The 15,617-nt window shown below is 41.5% G+C and overlaps 1 protein-coding gene across 5 annotated transcripts in view; it reads left to right on the forward strand.

Moving 5' to 3' along the window:
- The window catches only part of abr (ABR activator of RhoGEF and GTPase), a 131,034-nt gene that overhangs the window by 101,964 nt on the left and 13,453 nt on the right, over nucleotides 1-15,617 (forward strand). The window contains exon 1 of one of the 5 annotated variants that reach the window (XM_075486359.1): nucleotides 14,036-14,601. The exons of the other annotated variants lie outside the window; for them this stretch is intronic. Within the exon in view, the coding sequence (XP_075342474.1) occupies nucleotides 14,416-14,601 (186 nt within the window). The 5' untranslated portion in view covers nucleotides 14,036-14,415. Of the gene's footprint in view, nucleotides 1-14,035; nucleotides 14,602-15,617 lie in introns of those variants that run through there. 5 annotated transcript variants of the gene reach the window in all.

Consider the following 15,617-nt stretch of genomic DNA (forward strand, 5'->3'; position numbering starts at 1 on the left):
AAAACAATTAGACAAAACATTAACGCAACACAGACAAACAAGAAAACTAATCTGTGTCTAAAACCTAGAAATAACTCTACAACTACAGACCTGTCTCTAATCTCTCTTTTATATCCAAGATTATTGAGAAAGTTGTATTTAACCAGCTCAACGACTTTCTGAATGAAAGTGGAAGTCTTGATAAGTTTCAATCAGGCTTCAGACGTCATCACAGCACTGAAACAGCTCTGGTCAAAGTGTTAAACGACATCAGGTTGAATACTGATTCTGGTAATGTTTCAGTCCTGGTTCTGTTGGACCTCAGCGCTGCGTTTGATACTGTAGATCACAGAATCCTGTTGCACAGGCTGGAAAACTGGGTTGGACTTTCTGGAGCGGTCCTTAACTGGTTCAGGTCCTACTTAGAAGGCCGGAGTTATTTTGTTACAATTGGCAGCTATGAATCTGAGTGGCCATGTGGAGACTTGTGGAGTCCCCCAGGGGTCAATTCTTGGACCTCTTCTGTTTAACTTGTATATGCTCCCTTTGGGTCAGATATTGCAAAATTTTAACATCAATTATCACAGTTATGCAGACGATACACAACTTTATGTGTCTCTGTCACCGGACGACTGCAGCCCAGCAGACGTACTGTGTCAGTGTCTGGAGGAAGTAAACACCTGGATGAGAGAGAATTTTCTACAATTAAATGAAGACAAAACTGAGATCATTCTGTTTGGTAGCAAAGAGAAGAGGGTCAGCGTTGGTAAATATCTTGAGACTCGGGACCTTACAATCACTGACCAAGTTCGTAACCTCGGAGTGTTGATAGACTCAGATCTGACTTTCAGCAGCCACATCAAAGCTGTCACCAAGGCAGCTTTTTACCATCTCAGAAACATCAACAGAATTAAAGGTTTCCTCTCCCAAAAAGACCAGGAGAAACTCATCCATGCATTCATCTCCAGTAGACTCGATTACTGTAACGCTCTTTTAACTGGACTTCCCAAAAAGAGCATTAAACATCTGCAGCTCATCCAGAACGCTGCTGCTAGAGTTTTAACCCGGACTAAGAGATCTGAACACATCACACCAGTTTTAAAATCTTTACACTGGCTTCCAGTCAGTCACAGAATAGATTTTAAAAGCCTGCTGATGGTTTACAAATCCCAGAACGGTTTAGGCCCAAAATACATCTGTGATATGTTCAGAGAATATAAACCCAGCAGAGCTCTTAGATCCAAGGACTCAGGTCAGCTGGTCCAGTCCAGAGTCCAGACTAAACATGGAGAAGCAGCATTTAGCTGTTATGCTGCAAACAAGTGGAACAAACTGCCAGTGGAGATTAAACTTTCACCAATTGTAGACATTTTTAAATCCAGGTTAAAAACATTTCTTTTCTCATGTGTCTATGCATGAAATATCTTTTAACTTATCTAGACTGTTGCCTGATTTTAAATTCATTTAAATGATTTTATTTGTTTCTCTTTATATTATTTTATGTATTTTTAATGCTTCTTGCACTCCCTGCTGCAATGCTTTTATTTTATGTAAAGCACTTTGAACTGTTTGTACATGAAATGTGCTATACAAATAAATTTTATTTGATTTTATTTGATTTGATCTGAATGAAACTGTCCGCGTAATGTTATCTAAATATGATTAGTTGTTTAGTCAAAACAACAAAAAAAACACATGAGTCATTTCATGTCAGTCAGTCTCAGAACTCTTGTTTATTAGGAGAAGGTCAGATGATTTTGCTGTAGAGCTATGCAGAGCAGAAAAGAGTGTCCAACCAGGAGCAGCTCTACACAGACACCCCTAATCAGGTTTCACATCACTGGCAGAACCAAGTCCCCGACCATTAGATGCAGCTCTTTTTTTTTTCTTTATTCTCCAAATCCCACTGAGACCAGAATATTTCCCCCCTTGTTGTTGTTGGCAGCCTTCTGGCCAATATTAAAGTAAATGAGCCAAAGCGATACACTGTGTCCCCGCCTGGCGAGTCTGTTCTGTCTTTAAAGTGGTCGGTACTGCTCCTGCAGTGGGAAGATGAATATCCATCTGTGGCTGAAATACACTCAGGACTTCATGTTGAACCCCACACTACCCAGGAGAATCTGGCAATGTGGTTGGACAGTTGAGAAGCTCTAGCATTTGCTCAAAGGCTACTTTGTTGAAACACTCTCCTGACTTGTTTGTTTAGACTTGATGATTGTTCAAGAACTAAGATACTTTCCACATGGCGAATGCCGGGGTCTGAGACTGAGCACTGTGGTTCCACACTTCGTTATGCAGGGCGGCCGATCCTTTGTGGGGCCTGTATGAGGTCTGTTTTCTTCAAGGAACTGCAGATATGGTGGAGAGGACAGCGGTCTGCTTCAGAAATGTAAAACACTGACGGAATGCCGCCTTGTTTTGTGTTGAATCATAGTGGTATTAGTCCAAAGTACAGTCTTGACTGATGTCTAGCTTGTGTTCCATCCACATAATTGGATGAAATAGTAGGTGACTGCAGCTGTTGTTTCTTGAGTTTACGTGCTAGTTTTACAGAGTCATCTACTCATCTCCTGATTGAACCATCTTCATAAGTCCCCAACCTCCCTTAGAATAAACCTTTAAGACAAGGCAGAGGAGAAAATCCTGTGGAAATGAAAACTGAGTAATACACTGATGAGCATTTTCCCCAGGCTTTTAGGGGGCTTTAAAGAGAGCCCAGAGGCCCCACAATAGTACCTTTAGCCTGTAGACTTATCTCGACTTTGACCTTTAACCCTTTTGTAAGCATGACCTGATGCACAGTGGGGGAGGGGTCATTTGACACCTTTATTTGTATCTGTTTCCTTGCTGAAGTCGGTACATTTTATGTCACTAATCAAATACTTACCTGAACTGTTGTAAAAGACTTTGTTGTAAATACCACATGAATTTTGGAAAGCTTTTAAGTCATGAAGGGTTTGAGGAGTTTCAGTTTATTAGAGTAGACTTGTCTTTGTTCAATCTAAATGCAAAAGAAACTGGGCACATGTCGGTGTGCTGTGGAATGTAACTGACCTTTGGTAATGTTTCACTTTCATGTACAGACTGTATGTGCTGCAACCTGATGCATCACGTTTTCATAACTCTGCTTACGGAAACTGCTTTGACTTGTTGTTGAGTCTATCATTTCCCATGAGATTACACTGTTCATATGGCATGACTTTGAGCTGTGCCAGGCATTTGATTCTGCTTTATGACTTCCTGTCCCAAAGCAAGGGAGGGAGGCTGCCTGTTTCCTGGTCTGTGCAGACTTTACAAACTCTTGTGCTGATATTCTAATGGCATAAGCCTTTAAAGATTCTACATCAGACATCTCAGCTGCTCCTATAGATGTCTTATCTAAAACTAAATTATATCTCATCAAGCGCTGTGTAGTTAATGTTTTCAGTCTGCTGATTGCTGTATCATGCTGTTGTTTCCAGTTTCTACTGTACAGAATGTGTGCTCAGCTGACAGCTGGCCAGTCCAACAGGTGTTTCTTCCTTGGCATGAGTTAAAATGATCTACACATATGATAATATTTACAGAGTGCTTTGACTTTTTGTTTAACCCTTTCATAGCTTCAATAACAAAGCTCTCTTAATGAGCTTTATGACATAAGACGTCAGTTTTAGGGCCTATTTTGCCATCACACATTGGGCTTGTGGTGATGTCATAGTTTTCATGTAGAGGAAGAGTTTCTTGAGCCCCTTCAGACCCTCAGTGAGGTTGTTTTGCACTTGTGATCTGTAATAAGATGAGGTCATAATAGCTGCATCACATATAGCTGCAAAGCACATCGCGTAAGAAGTCGGAGAACAAAGCATTTCTTCTCCTGCCTTCTCTAAAACCGTATGCAGTGTTAACCCTCTGTAGAGGGGAGCATTACATTGTTTAGAATGTGTCATTACTTTCAGCCTTTTCTATTCTGTTCAAAGGTACTTTTTTTACTGCGCAAAACTCAAATGCTGCAGCAGGGGCCACTTTACTTTGCAATGATGTGAACCACTTCAGTTACTCACTTTGAATAACCTTGGACTCGAATCAGCAGAGTTTTCTGTGCGTTGCATCGCTTCAAGCAGCCTGTTACATAACCAGCGTGTCGTGAATTTTTGGGAGAAAAGCTTTTTAAAAAACCGTCCCTGGCAGGATCATAAAATGCGCCGATCTGGCGGGGGCGCCGGCTCGAGCATGTACCTGTTCTTTCTGCTATCCCTGCCTTCAAAGAGCTAGGTGGGTGTTTGTGAGCGAGGGCACCTCAAAAGTCTATTTACACAGTCACAAATTGTTTGAATTATGTAATGTGTGTTGTATAATAGTAGGGAAAGGGATGTGCACTGTATGTGTGTGTTCCAGGGACTGTGGAGGAGCTGTTTGGGTTGATTGCATCTCTTTCTGCTTGTATCTTCTCTTCACGCTCCATTCCAACCTGATGATGTTTCAGCGTGTCGACATGATCCATGCTCACTCATCTTGCCACTGGCTTTTGGCATGAATCATTAGCAGCAAGCACTCGCATTCAGTTTCTAATTAATTTAGCTTATGTGTGATTTAGGAAGGAGAGCGAGAGGAATGAGGAACGAGGATCAAAGCAGAAAGAGACAGAAAGGAGAATAGTTGGAGAGGGAGTAGTGCGGCACTTCAAAGAGAAAGCGTTTAGCTGCAGCTCATCTTTTTAGGCCCGAGGGGGTTTCTGAGTCCACTCTGCGAAGACCGCTCATCACAGCACACCGGTCACTGCTGGGTGTTGAAGCTAGCGGATTCTTTATTGATTAAGTGATTGATTTCCCACAAATAAGTTAATGGATTGTTCACCTGCAGATGAGGATTTGACAGAAAAGTGATTTCTTTTCTTTTTTTTTTTTTTTTTTTTTACGGGTTACAGGCAAGGAAAGGGAGGAGGGAGGATGGATGTTTTCGTGACAGACTAGTTGACCTGGTTTTGCTGGAGCAAAAGCATCAAAGCTTCAAACCTGATATTTTAATGATGGAAAAAAAATTTCCCCCTTATCGAGGAGGTCTTTTTGTTTATGCTTCTGACTTCAGCCAAATTAGTGGTGAAATTAGAATTGAAGAAAATTGCAGACCAAAGCTTGATCAGAATGATTGCGCTCGCTGAACTTTTGGCAAATTTGCAATGGCGTCGAAACAATATTATGTTTTGGTCAAATAACAGCTGAATATTTGATTTTCTTGATAATGAAAAGAAAATACAGTCATAGGACGACTGAACCTACAAGGGGAAGGTTAAATCTTGGTGTTATAAGATGTAAGCAACCCTTATGGACTTTTTATTTTCATCTTTTTTGCTTTTGTCTATTTATGTTTCGATTTGTTTATGTTATTTTTCTCTATATGACACTTAGGATTACACTTGTGTTTGAACTGTGCTATATGAATATAGTTTAGTTTTAAATTTCAACTCTGCCACATGTAGGCATAAATTTTGTGGGGGAGGGCAGAGTTTGGCATTGTGGGAAATAATGTCGCGCTGAGCTGAAAAAGGAATGCAGCAGTGGTGTTGTATCAGCAGACAGGTGGCATGCATATGCCACCTGCACACGGAAGTGCTTTTCAGTTAAGCTTGTTGGCGTTTTGTTTGGTCACGAAAGAGAGAAGAAGCAGCATTAGCTGGGCTGTCTGTTCAGGATCAAACGGATTCTCCTCTTCATTATTGATCGGAAATCTCAGAACACAGCAGTTGCAATAATATTTTTTGGCGTGACATATTTTTTAGACTATCGTACTTTTCTTTCAGGCACTTCATGCTATATTCCTCGGTTGCGCAACACCTTCTCTTGTGGTCTCATGTCATTCTGGGTGATCAGGTCACTTCTTCCTCTCTAACTCCAACCATCGTCCTCCCTTTTCGTGTAATCTTCCAGGTGGCTAAGTCCAGTCAGCGGTGGGTACACACTTAAGATGAATTATTGAAACGGGTCGGCAGCAGCTCAGTCCTTTGAGGCTGCTCTCTCTTCATCACTGGAACTGGGTCATACTACCCCGATGTAACACAACCTCATCCCAGTTGAGCAGAGATCACAACTTTAACATAGTGCGACTTACATCCAAAAGTAGAAGAAATCTCACCCAACTCCAGACTGCATTAGAAGTATTTACTGAAACCGAGAAGATTTTTGCTTTGCTTTATTTATCTGGATTAAACTAATGCTAAGAATGACGCAGAGGTGCTCTAAGCTGTACTTTTCCGGGTGGTCACGCAGGCTCCGTGCGACTCTGCAGTGAGGGATGGTCTTGCTTTCTCATTTCTGGCTGCAAAAACTCATGGTGGTAGCTACTTAAAGACAAACTTTAGGCTTAAAAGAGGGCAGTCTACAAAGTAATGGGTCACTCACAGTAAATGTGTGTGTCTTTTTGTAGTCTATGATTCAAAGTAAATACAGTCAGGTTGAACTGGACTTAGAAATTAAATCTAAATCTGTAATGAAATCATTTGTTATCACAGTTTCCTCCCTAATGCGCCAAGAGATACTGACGTAAGATATTGCTTTATCTGAAGCTTTCGATACTGTGGATCATGTATTACTGAGGCTAAGGCTTGTCAGTGTGGGACTCATCATACTGTCCACTAGTTGAAAAACTACCTGTCAGACGCATCTCAGTGTGTTCAGGAAGATATTTCCTCGGGCCTCCTTTCACGTGACCAACAATTTTTCTCCATGGATTGGTCCTGGGACTCGTCCTATTCGTTCGTTATATCAATATTACGATTGGCCTGTCTCCTATGCCCTTCGGGGGTCTGAGTTGGAAAAACTGCGCTATGTAACTTTGCTGGATCGGCCCGGGAGCGGAAGTACTTCGACTTGCTTTCTGGCACACTTACCGCAAAAATAAATAGACCCCTCTCACGCTCCCAGGTACATTTGATTACTCTTACCTTCTCGGTCGACATAGCTTGCACCTTCTGACTCCTCGCCGGTTCGTCAACAAACGTGAAACGTGAAAGTGAAAGGTTGTTGTATTTACGACAGTGTAACCGTACATTACCTCCAAGCCTGTAGGGGGAGCTCCAGAGTGGGCTTTTTGAGAAGTTACATTGTATTGCTTTAAAATGTTTCTAATGCAAATTTTCCCTTTTATGCTGATGATACCTAATATACTGCTCTGAAACTTAACTTGATCAGACTCTCAGTCAGCCTCATCTTGCATTCAGTACAGGTTAATGCAGTTTGTGATTTAAAACATTTTCAAAGGAAACTAATGTTTGTCTTAAAAAGGAAAATCTAGATCAATTAACCTTCCATCTATTCCCGTCTCTCAGGGCTCTGTTATCGAGTCTCTATCTCTTTATGAATATCCTGGAATTGTAAGAGATGATTCTTCATGTCATGTGTTCAACAACGAGTACAAAAACGTAAACTGAACTTATGTATTTATTTCACAATCAAGATGTCTTTTATTCAAGGTCAAAAACAGGCTCGTGGCCGCTAGTTTCATGTCTCTGTGTTTTAAGAACAACTTTAAATTTTATTCAGTCACGTTTAAAGCAAGTTTTAGCCCTGCTCAGATTATATGCTGAAATGTTTGCCAGTAACGGGAGAATCAGCTGCAGTTGAAGAAAATTTTCTGTGTTAAGCTACAGTTCTCTCCACCAAGGGAGGCTCTGTTGTTTGCCTCCTAGTTGAAATAAAATTAATTTTTCCAAGCTGTAGCTGTAACTATGCTAAAAAAAAGAAGAGGATTCATCGGGACTGCTGTGACATGCCTCATTTTAAATGAATTTAGAACATCAGCTTTGTTGTCTGCATTTCAGAAGAGATCCATGTGACTTAAAAGATAATGAAATCCTATTAAAGACTAATGGACATTGGAATAAACACTGGACATCGGAAGTTGATAGAAAAACAATAAATCATTGTGGCGATAATGCATGAAGATCACTGTGTGTGCAGAGTGTGAGCTCATTGTTTAAAGAAAGGTTTTTCATGCAGAACCTGCAGCCTTACTGCTTCACTATTCGCTCTTGCATCATTCTGCATTCAATCTTTTGAATCTTCCTTCAGTTTGTTTGTCTCAGGGTTCTGATGAAAATACCACTTAGGAAAGCTGATTTGTGTAGACATTTACCTGTAAGTGGTTTTTAGGGTTTTAAATGAGTGTACATTTGATGTGCTGCCTGTCTTACCACCTACTCTCAGAAGGAGTATACACCCTTTCCCCGTCTTTACAGCAACCACACCCAACAACACACGTCAGACTCCAGCTATATGCCAATGAAAGCTTCTCTTTGCTCATCCTCTTTCCTTCCATTTTCTCTCTACTTCGCCGCTTTTGTTCCAATGTGCTTAATAAGTGATGGAGCGGTTATTCGAAGGAGATGGATGCCCCTAACGGCTCAGATGAAAGAAAACCAGGAATAATCTGTAAAGCACCCTAAGGCTGTGATTTCCCACCCTGCCAAACTTCCCCCCACCTCCGCACTCCTGTTTAGCACTCTCTCTGTACCCTGAAGGACCCTTCCTCAAAAGCCCATCACACACACACACACACACACACACACACACACACACACCTCTTTTTTACGAATAACTCTGTTTCTCCTTCCTCCTTCTTAAGCTCCAGCAAAAGCAGGAGGAAAGATCAAAGAGGTGGAGTGGTTCATCCCGTAAACATGCTTATGGAGACTCATCGACTTAAACCTGATTGAATTATCCGCTCACAGCCCGGTTTGCAGGCTGCAGTATCAGCCAATCACAGTCCTCTGTGAGGTGCATGTGATTAAAATGGTGCACTTTGCCTTTTTTGATGAGCAAGTCAAAAAAGCCCAAGGCTGCTTCCTCTTTGCTTTTAATTTAATCATTTTTCAATATCTAAGTCCCAAATGATCACCTTTGTTCCACGTTGGCTTCTTCAGAGGTTGATAAGAGGAATATTGCAGAACTGTGCGTATACAGGAATATGCACATATGTGTTTAGTGGTATGAACAGAAAGTTGTGTTCTGCTCCTGTGCTAACTATTGGCCGGCTGTGGCAAACAGCAAACCCTTCATGTCCACTGTGACAGGCAAAAATCCAAACATAAAACGCTTGCCTGCCTGTGTTTAAGTGAAGGTAATTTTTTATTTAAGAAATATAAAAATTAAATGGTAAATTATTAGAAAATCCAGCTCTCCCATCAGCTGACCAAAAGTGTCAATTTTACACCCTGAGATGCTCTGAGCACTATAACTTCAAAAATAATATATATAAACATCAAACGTTTCAGATTAAAGGGATGGAGTGAGGTATCTTATTTCACATTGTTGCTTAGATTCAGACATTTACATCTCTTGTTTGTGCATGAAGTTCAGCTTCAAATACCCCAAACAGTGTCACTGAGCCTCTCTAACCTGCTGGAGTCCACATGTTTCCTGGTGTTGAATTTGTTTTCTATTTTGAGTCCTATAAGCTCTTTGTACATTTGCATTTACCATTTTGTAAAAGTGTATTACTAACATCCAGTTATGTTCCAAAAACAAGGCATTGACCCCGGCCGAGAGCTGGATTTGAGGCCAGGACCTTCTTACGAAGTCCTCATACAGCTTTCTTTTCAAACATTTCAGGGTGTCGTTTACACGATCTAGTTAAAGTCAGTTATTCCAGGTGTGACTCAGTGTCACAGTTGTAAGTATATTGCTTTTGACGTGAAAATAAGGTATTACTTGGCGTGACACTCCCAGCCATGTTCAAGAAAGAGGGAATCCATTTTTTAGTCAGATTTTTACATCAGCTGTACATGTCCCCAGGATGTTAAGGTTAGTCATAGCTTGTTGCAGGGAAAACACAGAAACGGCACACTGACAGTACGTCTGTCTCATGTTCATTAGACGAGCACGGATTTAGAACTGCTCCATATTCATGCTGTAGAGCTGCAGGTTTTAAATTGATCATTACGTTATCTGCGGCCCTTGAAAGTCTTTTTGATGGACAGAGCGATGCTGCAGCCAGCAGGGGTGGAGGCAGGAAAATTGCAGAATCAACTGAAAAGAGTTAGTCAGGGGAGCAGCTACGCATCCTGAGTGAGTTTGGAAAAGGGGACCCACTCCAACACTCCCCTCCCCCTCTGATGCGGTCATATGGAGAGTCTTTATGAGGGGCTGTGCCACCCAGCCCATCTATAATTAAGAGTCAGGGCTGGACCTGATGTCACAGCGTTGGCTTTTAAGACTAAACCAGCTGCTTTCTCACAAGTTCATGTTGCAATTAAATGATTTGATTGACCTATTTTAGATCAAAATAGTTAACATTTTCCTTCATAAGCCTCTCGTAATAAGTTGACGGCAGGTAGCTTGATCTTTTGACACTAACACACAGATGTCCAGCAGTTAAACACTTTGTTTTTAAAGACGGATAATTAAATTGTTTGTTTGCCTGACAAAAATAGTTCAACTTGATTAAAAGTAGGGCTGCACAATATTATAGAATATTGGCATGACAATATGACTCGCAGTGTATAAACATATATTTAAGTATATGATCTCAGGTGTTTTAAAAAGGGCTTCATTCCACTGCTGCGCATGTACACGCTGGTTAGTGGTTGGACATCCACCTCGAAGTGGAATTCAGCCCTCATTATTACACTTGTGTTTGTTCCATTTCAAATCAATGTCTTTACGATATTGAAATCATCTTTGTGTTATTGATGTTGTGCATGTTGATACCGGGGTGATGATACATTTTTGTTCTATCACACAGCCTTAATGAAAAGTTACAAAAAGACATTCTGACAGTCGAGCCTGTTTAGCTGTTGTAACACCAGTCTAATGCCAAACCCTGCTCTTAAAAACACACCTTTAGGCTTCACATTTTTACTAATGACTTATTTCTTTCATGTAGCTCTCCATTCTCACAACTACTCTTAGTCTCATCTCCCTGTTGGACTCCCTCCTCCTCCCTGCTCCTCGCCTACTTGCGTCTTTCGTCTTTTTTTACTTTTCTATTATTCCCATGTCTCTAAAGCTCAAGGCCCCACACAGTTTTTCATCTCATACTGTAAACTTGCTCTGCATTTTTATCTGTGCACCGCCTTTAAGGAAAATCAGGGGCACATTGGTCCCCACGTTCCTCTTATGTTCAGCTAAAAGCAAACCAACAGAGCCACAGAGCTGATATAGTTTGCCTATAACAAGATTCAGACAAATATTATCTCGGTGCATCGGTCCTGTTATTATTTTGCATTTAAATGTCACGTGTGGGAGGGGGAGTTGGGTTTGGTGAGCTGTGGCGGTCAAAGCTTTCCAGAACAGCCAGGACTGTTTAATGTCTGTGAACCCACAGGATTCTGGGTTAACATGTCTGCATGTGCAGTGTGTAGTTGTTCATGCTATAAATAAATTATGAGCCAACACTAGTGAGAGTGGAGCTGTTGATATATGGATGTACAGTGTGTACCTTTGATGTGCATTTGTGTCCACTCAATGATTTTGTTGACGTGATGGGTTTTGATGTGTGAGACTCTGGTTGAACTGGGCGTACCGACTCCAGCTGCTGTGCTGCACCATTGTCACATTTGTCTTCTTCTCCTTCTTCTTCTTCTTTCTTGTCACATTTTCAAACATGTAGTTCCTGATCCTACAGCTGATTGTGATAAAAATTTTTTTTACTGTGCACCATTTCCACTGGCCGTAAATCAGCAGCAGAGCACAATGCTTCCACCATCACGATTAACAACTGGCAAAGTGTTGTTTGGGCTGAATGCCTCACTTTTACTCGTCCAAACGTTTGGCCTGTCGGCAGCTTCTGTGACACTGGCGTTCCAGCAGCTTCTAGTTCATGGCAGATCTGTGTGTTGGTGGTTTCTGGGTTGCTTTGACCATCCAAACAAATTACAAAGTTCCAAAGTTCCAAAGTGAAAACTTGTTATTTATTCTTTGGCATTTAAACCATTTTTTTTATTTATTTTGGGTTTGTTCATTCACTTGTGTAGCATTCTGCTTTACTTTTATTGTTTGATCCACATTCTTTCAGCTTTACAGCACTTTGGTCAACATTTGTTTTAAAACCTGCTTATAAATGAACTGACTTGTACTTGGTACAGCTGTTTGAACTGATGGATTCTGCAGACCTAAGAGACACCTCTGACTCGTGTAAGGCGGTGACCCCGTTTCTTTGAATGCGCGCTAAGTTTCTTTGACTTTCCCAGTTTTACTCTGTTTGATGGCACTCACTCTGAGCAGCACAAACCCATTTCACGATGGCACAGAGAAGCTACCAGCTTCAGTAAATCAGGATTGAAAGGGGGGAGTCGGTAGGCCTCGGTGGGTTAAAGTGGGTCACAGATTGAAATTAAATAAAACTTCACCACATTCAATATATACTGGTTGTCACTGAAAAGTGAAGTAAAAACAGTATTTATTTTAACTGATGGTTGTTGTAGATTGAAAGAAAAGGTACCCCCCAATGATTTTACACAAGTATTTGATGCGTATTATCTCATGAAGAATCAAGTGTTTGTGGAGCTCGATTCATGCCAAACTCTGCACGTCTTTTCCTCTGTTACATCAATTTTAACAGTCCAACATTAAATAACCACAGAGCTCATCTAAGACTATTTTATCTGGGATTTTTTTTTGTTTCTCTGCTCATCTTGCTCTATTAACAATAAGCGAAGTCAACATAGACACAACTAGTCCAGCATTCTCCTTTTCTCCCATCTTTCCCAAAAATATCTCCCATGTCTGCGGGTTTTTTTTGTCCTGTTTTCAAAACACGATTTTCCCAGACATTCTTTCCAAGTTGTGACGCATGGAGTGTGTATGTCTCATAGTTACGAACCATGAGAGTTAAGAATACTCTGTGGTGAGGGTTGGCTGAGGACTCTTCCATAGTGAAGCCCCTCCTCCTCGTCCTCTTGCATTTTCAGTCAAACACACGGGCCGTCCCGCTCACCCTTTCCATCTGCTCGCTGTTTTATCATCACCACAGACTACATACGAGCCCACATGTTTTTACACCATGGCATCATATTGTCTACTGTTTTCTGAAGCATTCTGTGGTCTGTTACCATAATGGGTGTTTACTTCAAAGCAATTAGGTATTTTTATATAACATTATAGGGGATATTGAAAAATGTTTCTCTGTCATTACTACTTTTAATTAGTTTTATATTCATGCAGCTCAATTTCCACTCTAGTAAACACAGCTGTTTGCTATATCTTCAACAAATCAAGGAAATAGTGTGACGTCCTCCTCTCTCTAAGTCTGAATCCCTTTATGAATCATTGTACAATCAGCAGGCAGATGTCTCCTTATCAGTTGCTACCAGCTCTGAATCACAACCAGTCTGGAGGTTTTAAGATGCGCCCTCTTGTCTGTAACCTTTCCCAAGCAGAATATTTCCCCCCTCTAATTCAAATGGGAATGGACACAAAGGATGGAGATGGAGTTTGACAGGCATACAGAAGCTCTCTTGCCACGTATCGATCCATTATATGGAGGCATTCGTCTCTTAAGAGCAGCCTGTTGAATAAACATGGTGATTCGCTCTGTGTGTCTCCCAGCATGTGCTAGCAGGCGTGTGGATGTCTTTGAGTGACTTCCCAATGTCAGTTCTCAACAGACAGAACTGATGGAAATGGTTAAGCATTGTAATGGAAAAATAAACACTTGGTGGAGATCAGAGAACTGTGGAGGAGGTTGTATGTAGTAACCAGCATGCAACGAGGAGGATGAAGAAGAGATGAGAGTAGGAAAGATGCTTCTTGTGACATTTTCAGAGGGTATGACAATATAAAGGCTTGTGAAGCCTCTTTCTCCTCATCGCTTTTCTTTCTGCACTCACTTCCTGAGTGCGCTGACCAGCTCTGGGAAAGGTTGACGAGGGGTCAAAGTGCTGCCCAAAACACAGTGCAGCATTTAGCCCCCACCCTCTCACACTCCTCCCTCATCCTCGCCTTCACTCTCCTTCTCCGTGTTCATTTCTCATTGACTGTTCATAGCACCCTCCTACTCTCCCCTCCCTCCCCACTTTGGAGGTGTGTCCATAAACATCTGGAGAAGCAGTGCTGCTCGGGAGCTCATTCACCCCTCCCATCTCCCTCGCTCCTCCGTCTCTGCCTCGCTCTACTGCTCTGTATCTGTGTTTGCCGTTGTGGAACTCAGATTGCATTGCGAGGAGATGCTGGCAGTTGACAGTGGATTGAAGAAAACAGAGAAACAGGATCCTGCTTGGAATTATTGTCAGACTTATCAAGAAGATCATGGCAGCATCTTGTTCTCCTCCCATTCACACCACTTTCTTCTGTTGAAGTGAATTTCTGCCAGTTTTTTGCCACTCCTGGTGTAGCTCTCCAGCACCTGGTCCAGCGATCGGTAAGGGGTTACGTCCCCTCCTCCTCCCCTCCTCCTCCTCCTCCTCCTCGTGAGTGGCACACTTCCTCCACCTGTGTTTTGGTGGAAGGGGGATTCACCAGCTTTGGTATGACGGAGATCCTGGTATCGGATGTAAACTTGAACTCTGTGTGTGAGCGTCTGGAACAGCACTGCTGCGTGGACCAAAACCAGCACAATAACTCCAGCCAGCCACAGACCCCTGTGCTCAAGAGGCACACCAACACCGGGGCCAAGCTATGGGGCCGCGTCCGCAGCAAGCTGCTCAGACAAAAGGTCTCTGGCTGACATATTGACACACACACATTTCACATACACATCCACAAGCTGGGTTTTCTCCCTTTTATCTTCTCTGTATTGCATTTGTCCTCCTGCATTCATCACTGTGTCACTTCCATCTGTTTGTTCTGCCTCTCTTTTATTCCCAGTGTCTCCCTATACGTCTGCATGTGCCCTCTCCCCAGGTGTCTTTCTTTCAATGCAGAGTTCAATCTTGTGAACTGATGGGTCTATTCACATCTCTGGAGACACTGATAGAGTTCTGGCAAAACTGTGACCAGCTTACAGTAACAAGTCAGAATATGTTTTTCCTCTCTTTTGTGTAGATTAGAACTTATCTTTTTGATATAAATCATGCTGAGAATACTTCAATATAAAATAAAACATATTTGATATTAAATTGAAGTTTAATGGAGTATTCATTCCATTTATGTAAATGTAGTAAGAAATAGCACAGATGATTAGAGGGTTTATTTTATTCCTGGAAACTGCGCTGTACAATAACCAAAAGAGGACTTTAGAAACCAGTCTTTTTTAAAATAGCATCTCACTGCTCCCTATCATTTAATCCAAGCCACTTTCTACACCCAACAACCTGTTTCTTTCTCATTTAAAGCACCGACTTATGACTGAATAATGGGGTTAGATATGTTTTACTATCAGAACAGAACAGCTCCCTCTGCTGTTCCTTTTAGCTAACGTCACCCTTTGGCTCAACGGACAATATACCCCTCTGGCATATTAAGCACAGATTTTTTTTAATTTTCTATTCCATCTGTTTAGCAACCAACATTTTATTCCATATATTCTCTGACACATTTCTGGCATGTTCGCACATAATTTTATTTTCTCAAGTTGCATTGCACATCTATACATTTTGAAGCAATGCGTTGTTTTAGCACTTCATAGAAGTGGTCAGTTATTTATAGATGAATGTGTTACTGACATGGTTCCTAAGTCACTTGCCCTTCAGACCAAAATACAATGGAAAATGTGGCATTCACGGTGTAGAT

The sequence above is a fragment of the Odontesthes bonariensis genome, chromosome 16 (genome assembly GCF_027942865.1).
Source record: "Odontesthes bonariensis isolate fOdoBon6 chromosome 16, fOdoBon6.hap1, whole genome shotgun sequence".
NCBI lineage: Eukaryota > Metazoa > Chordata > Actinopteri > Atheriniformes > Atherinopsidae > Odontesthes > Odontesthes bonariensis.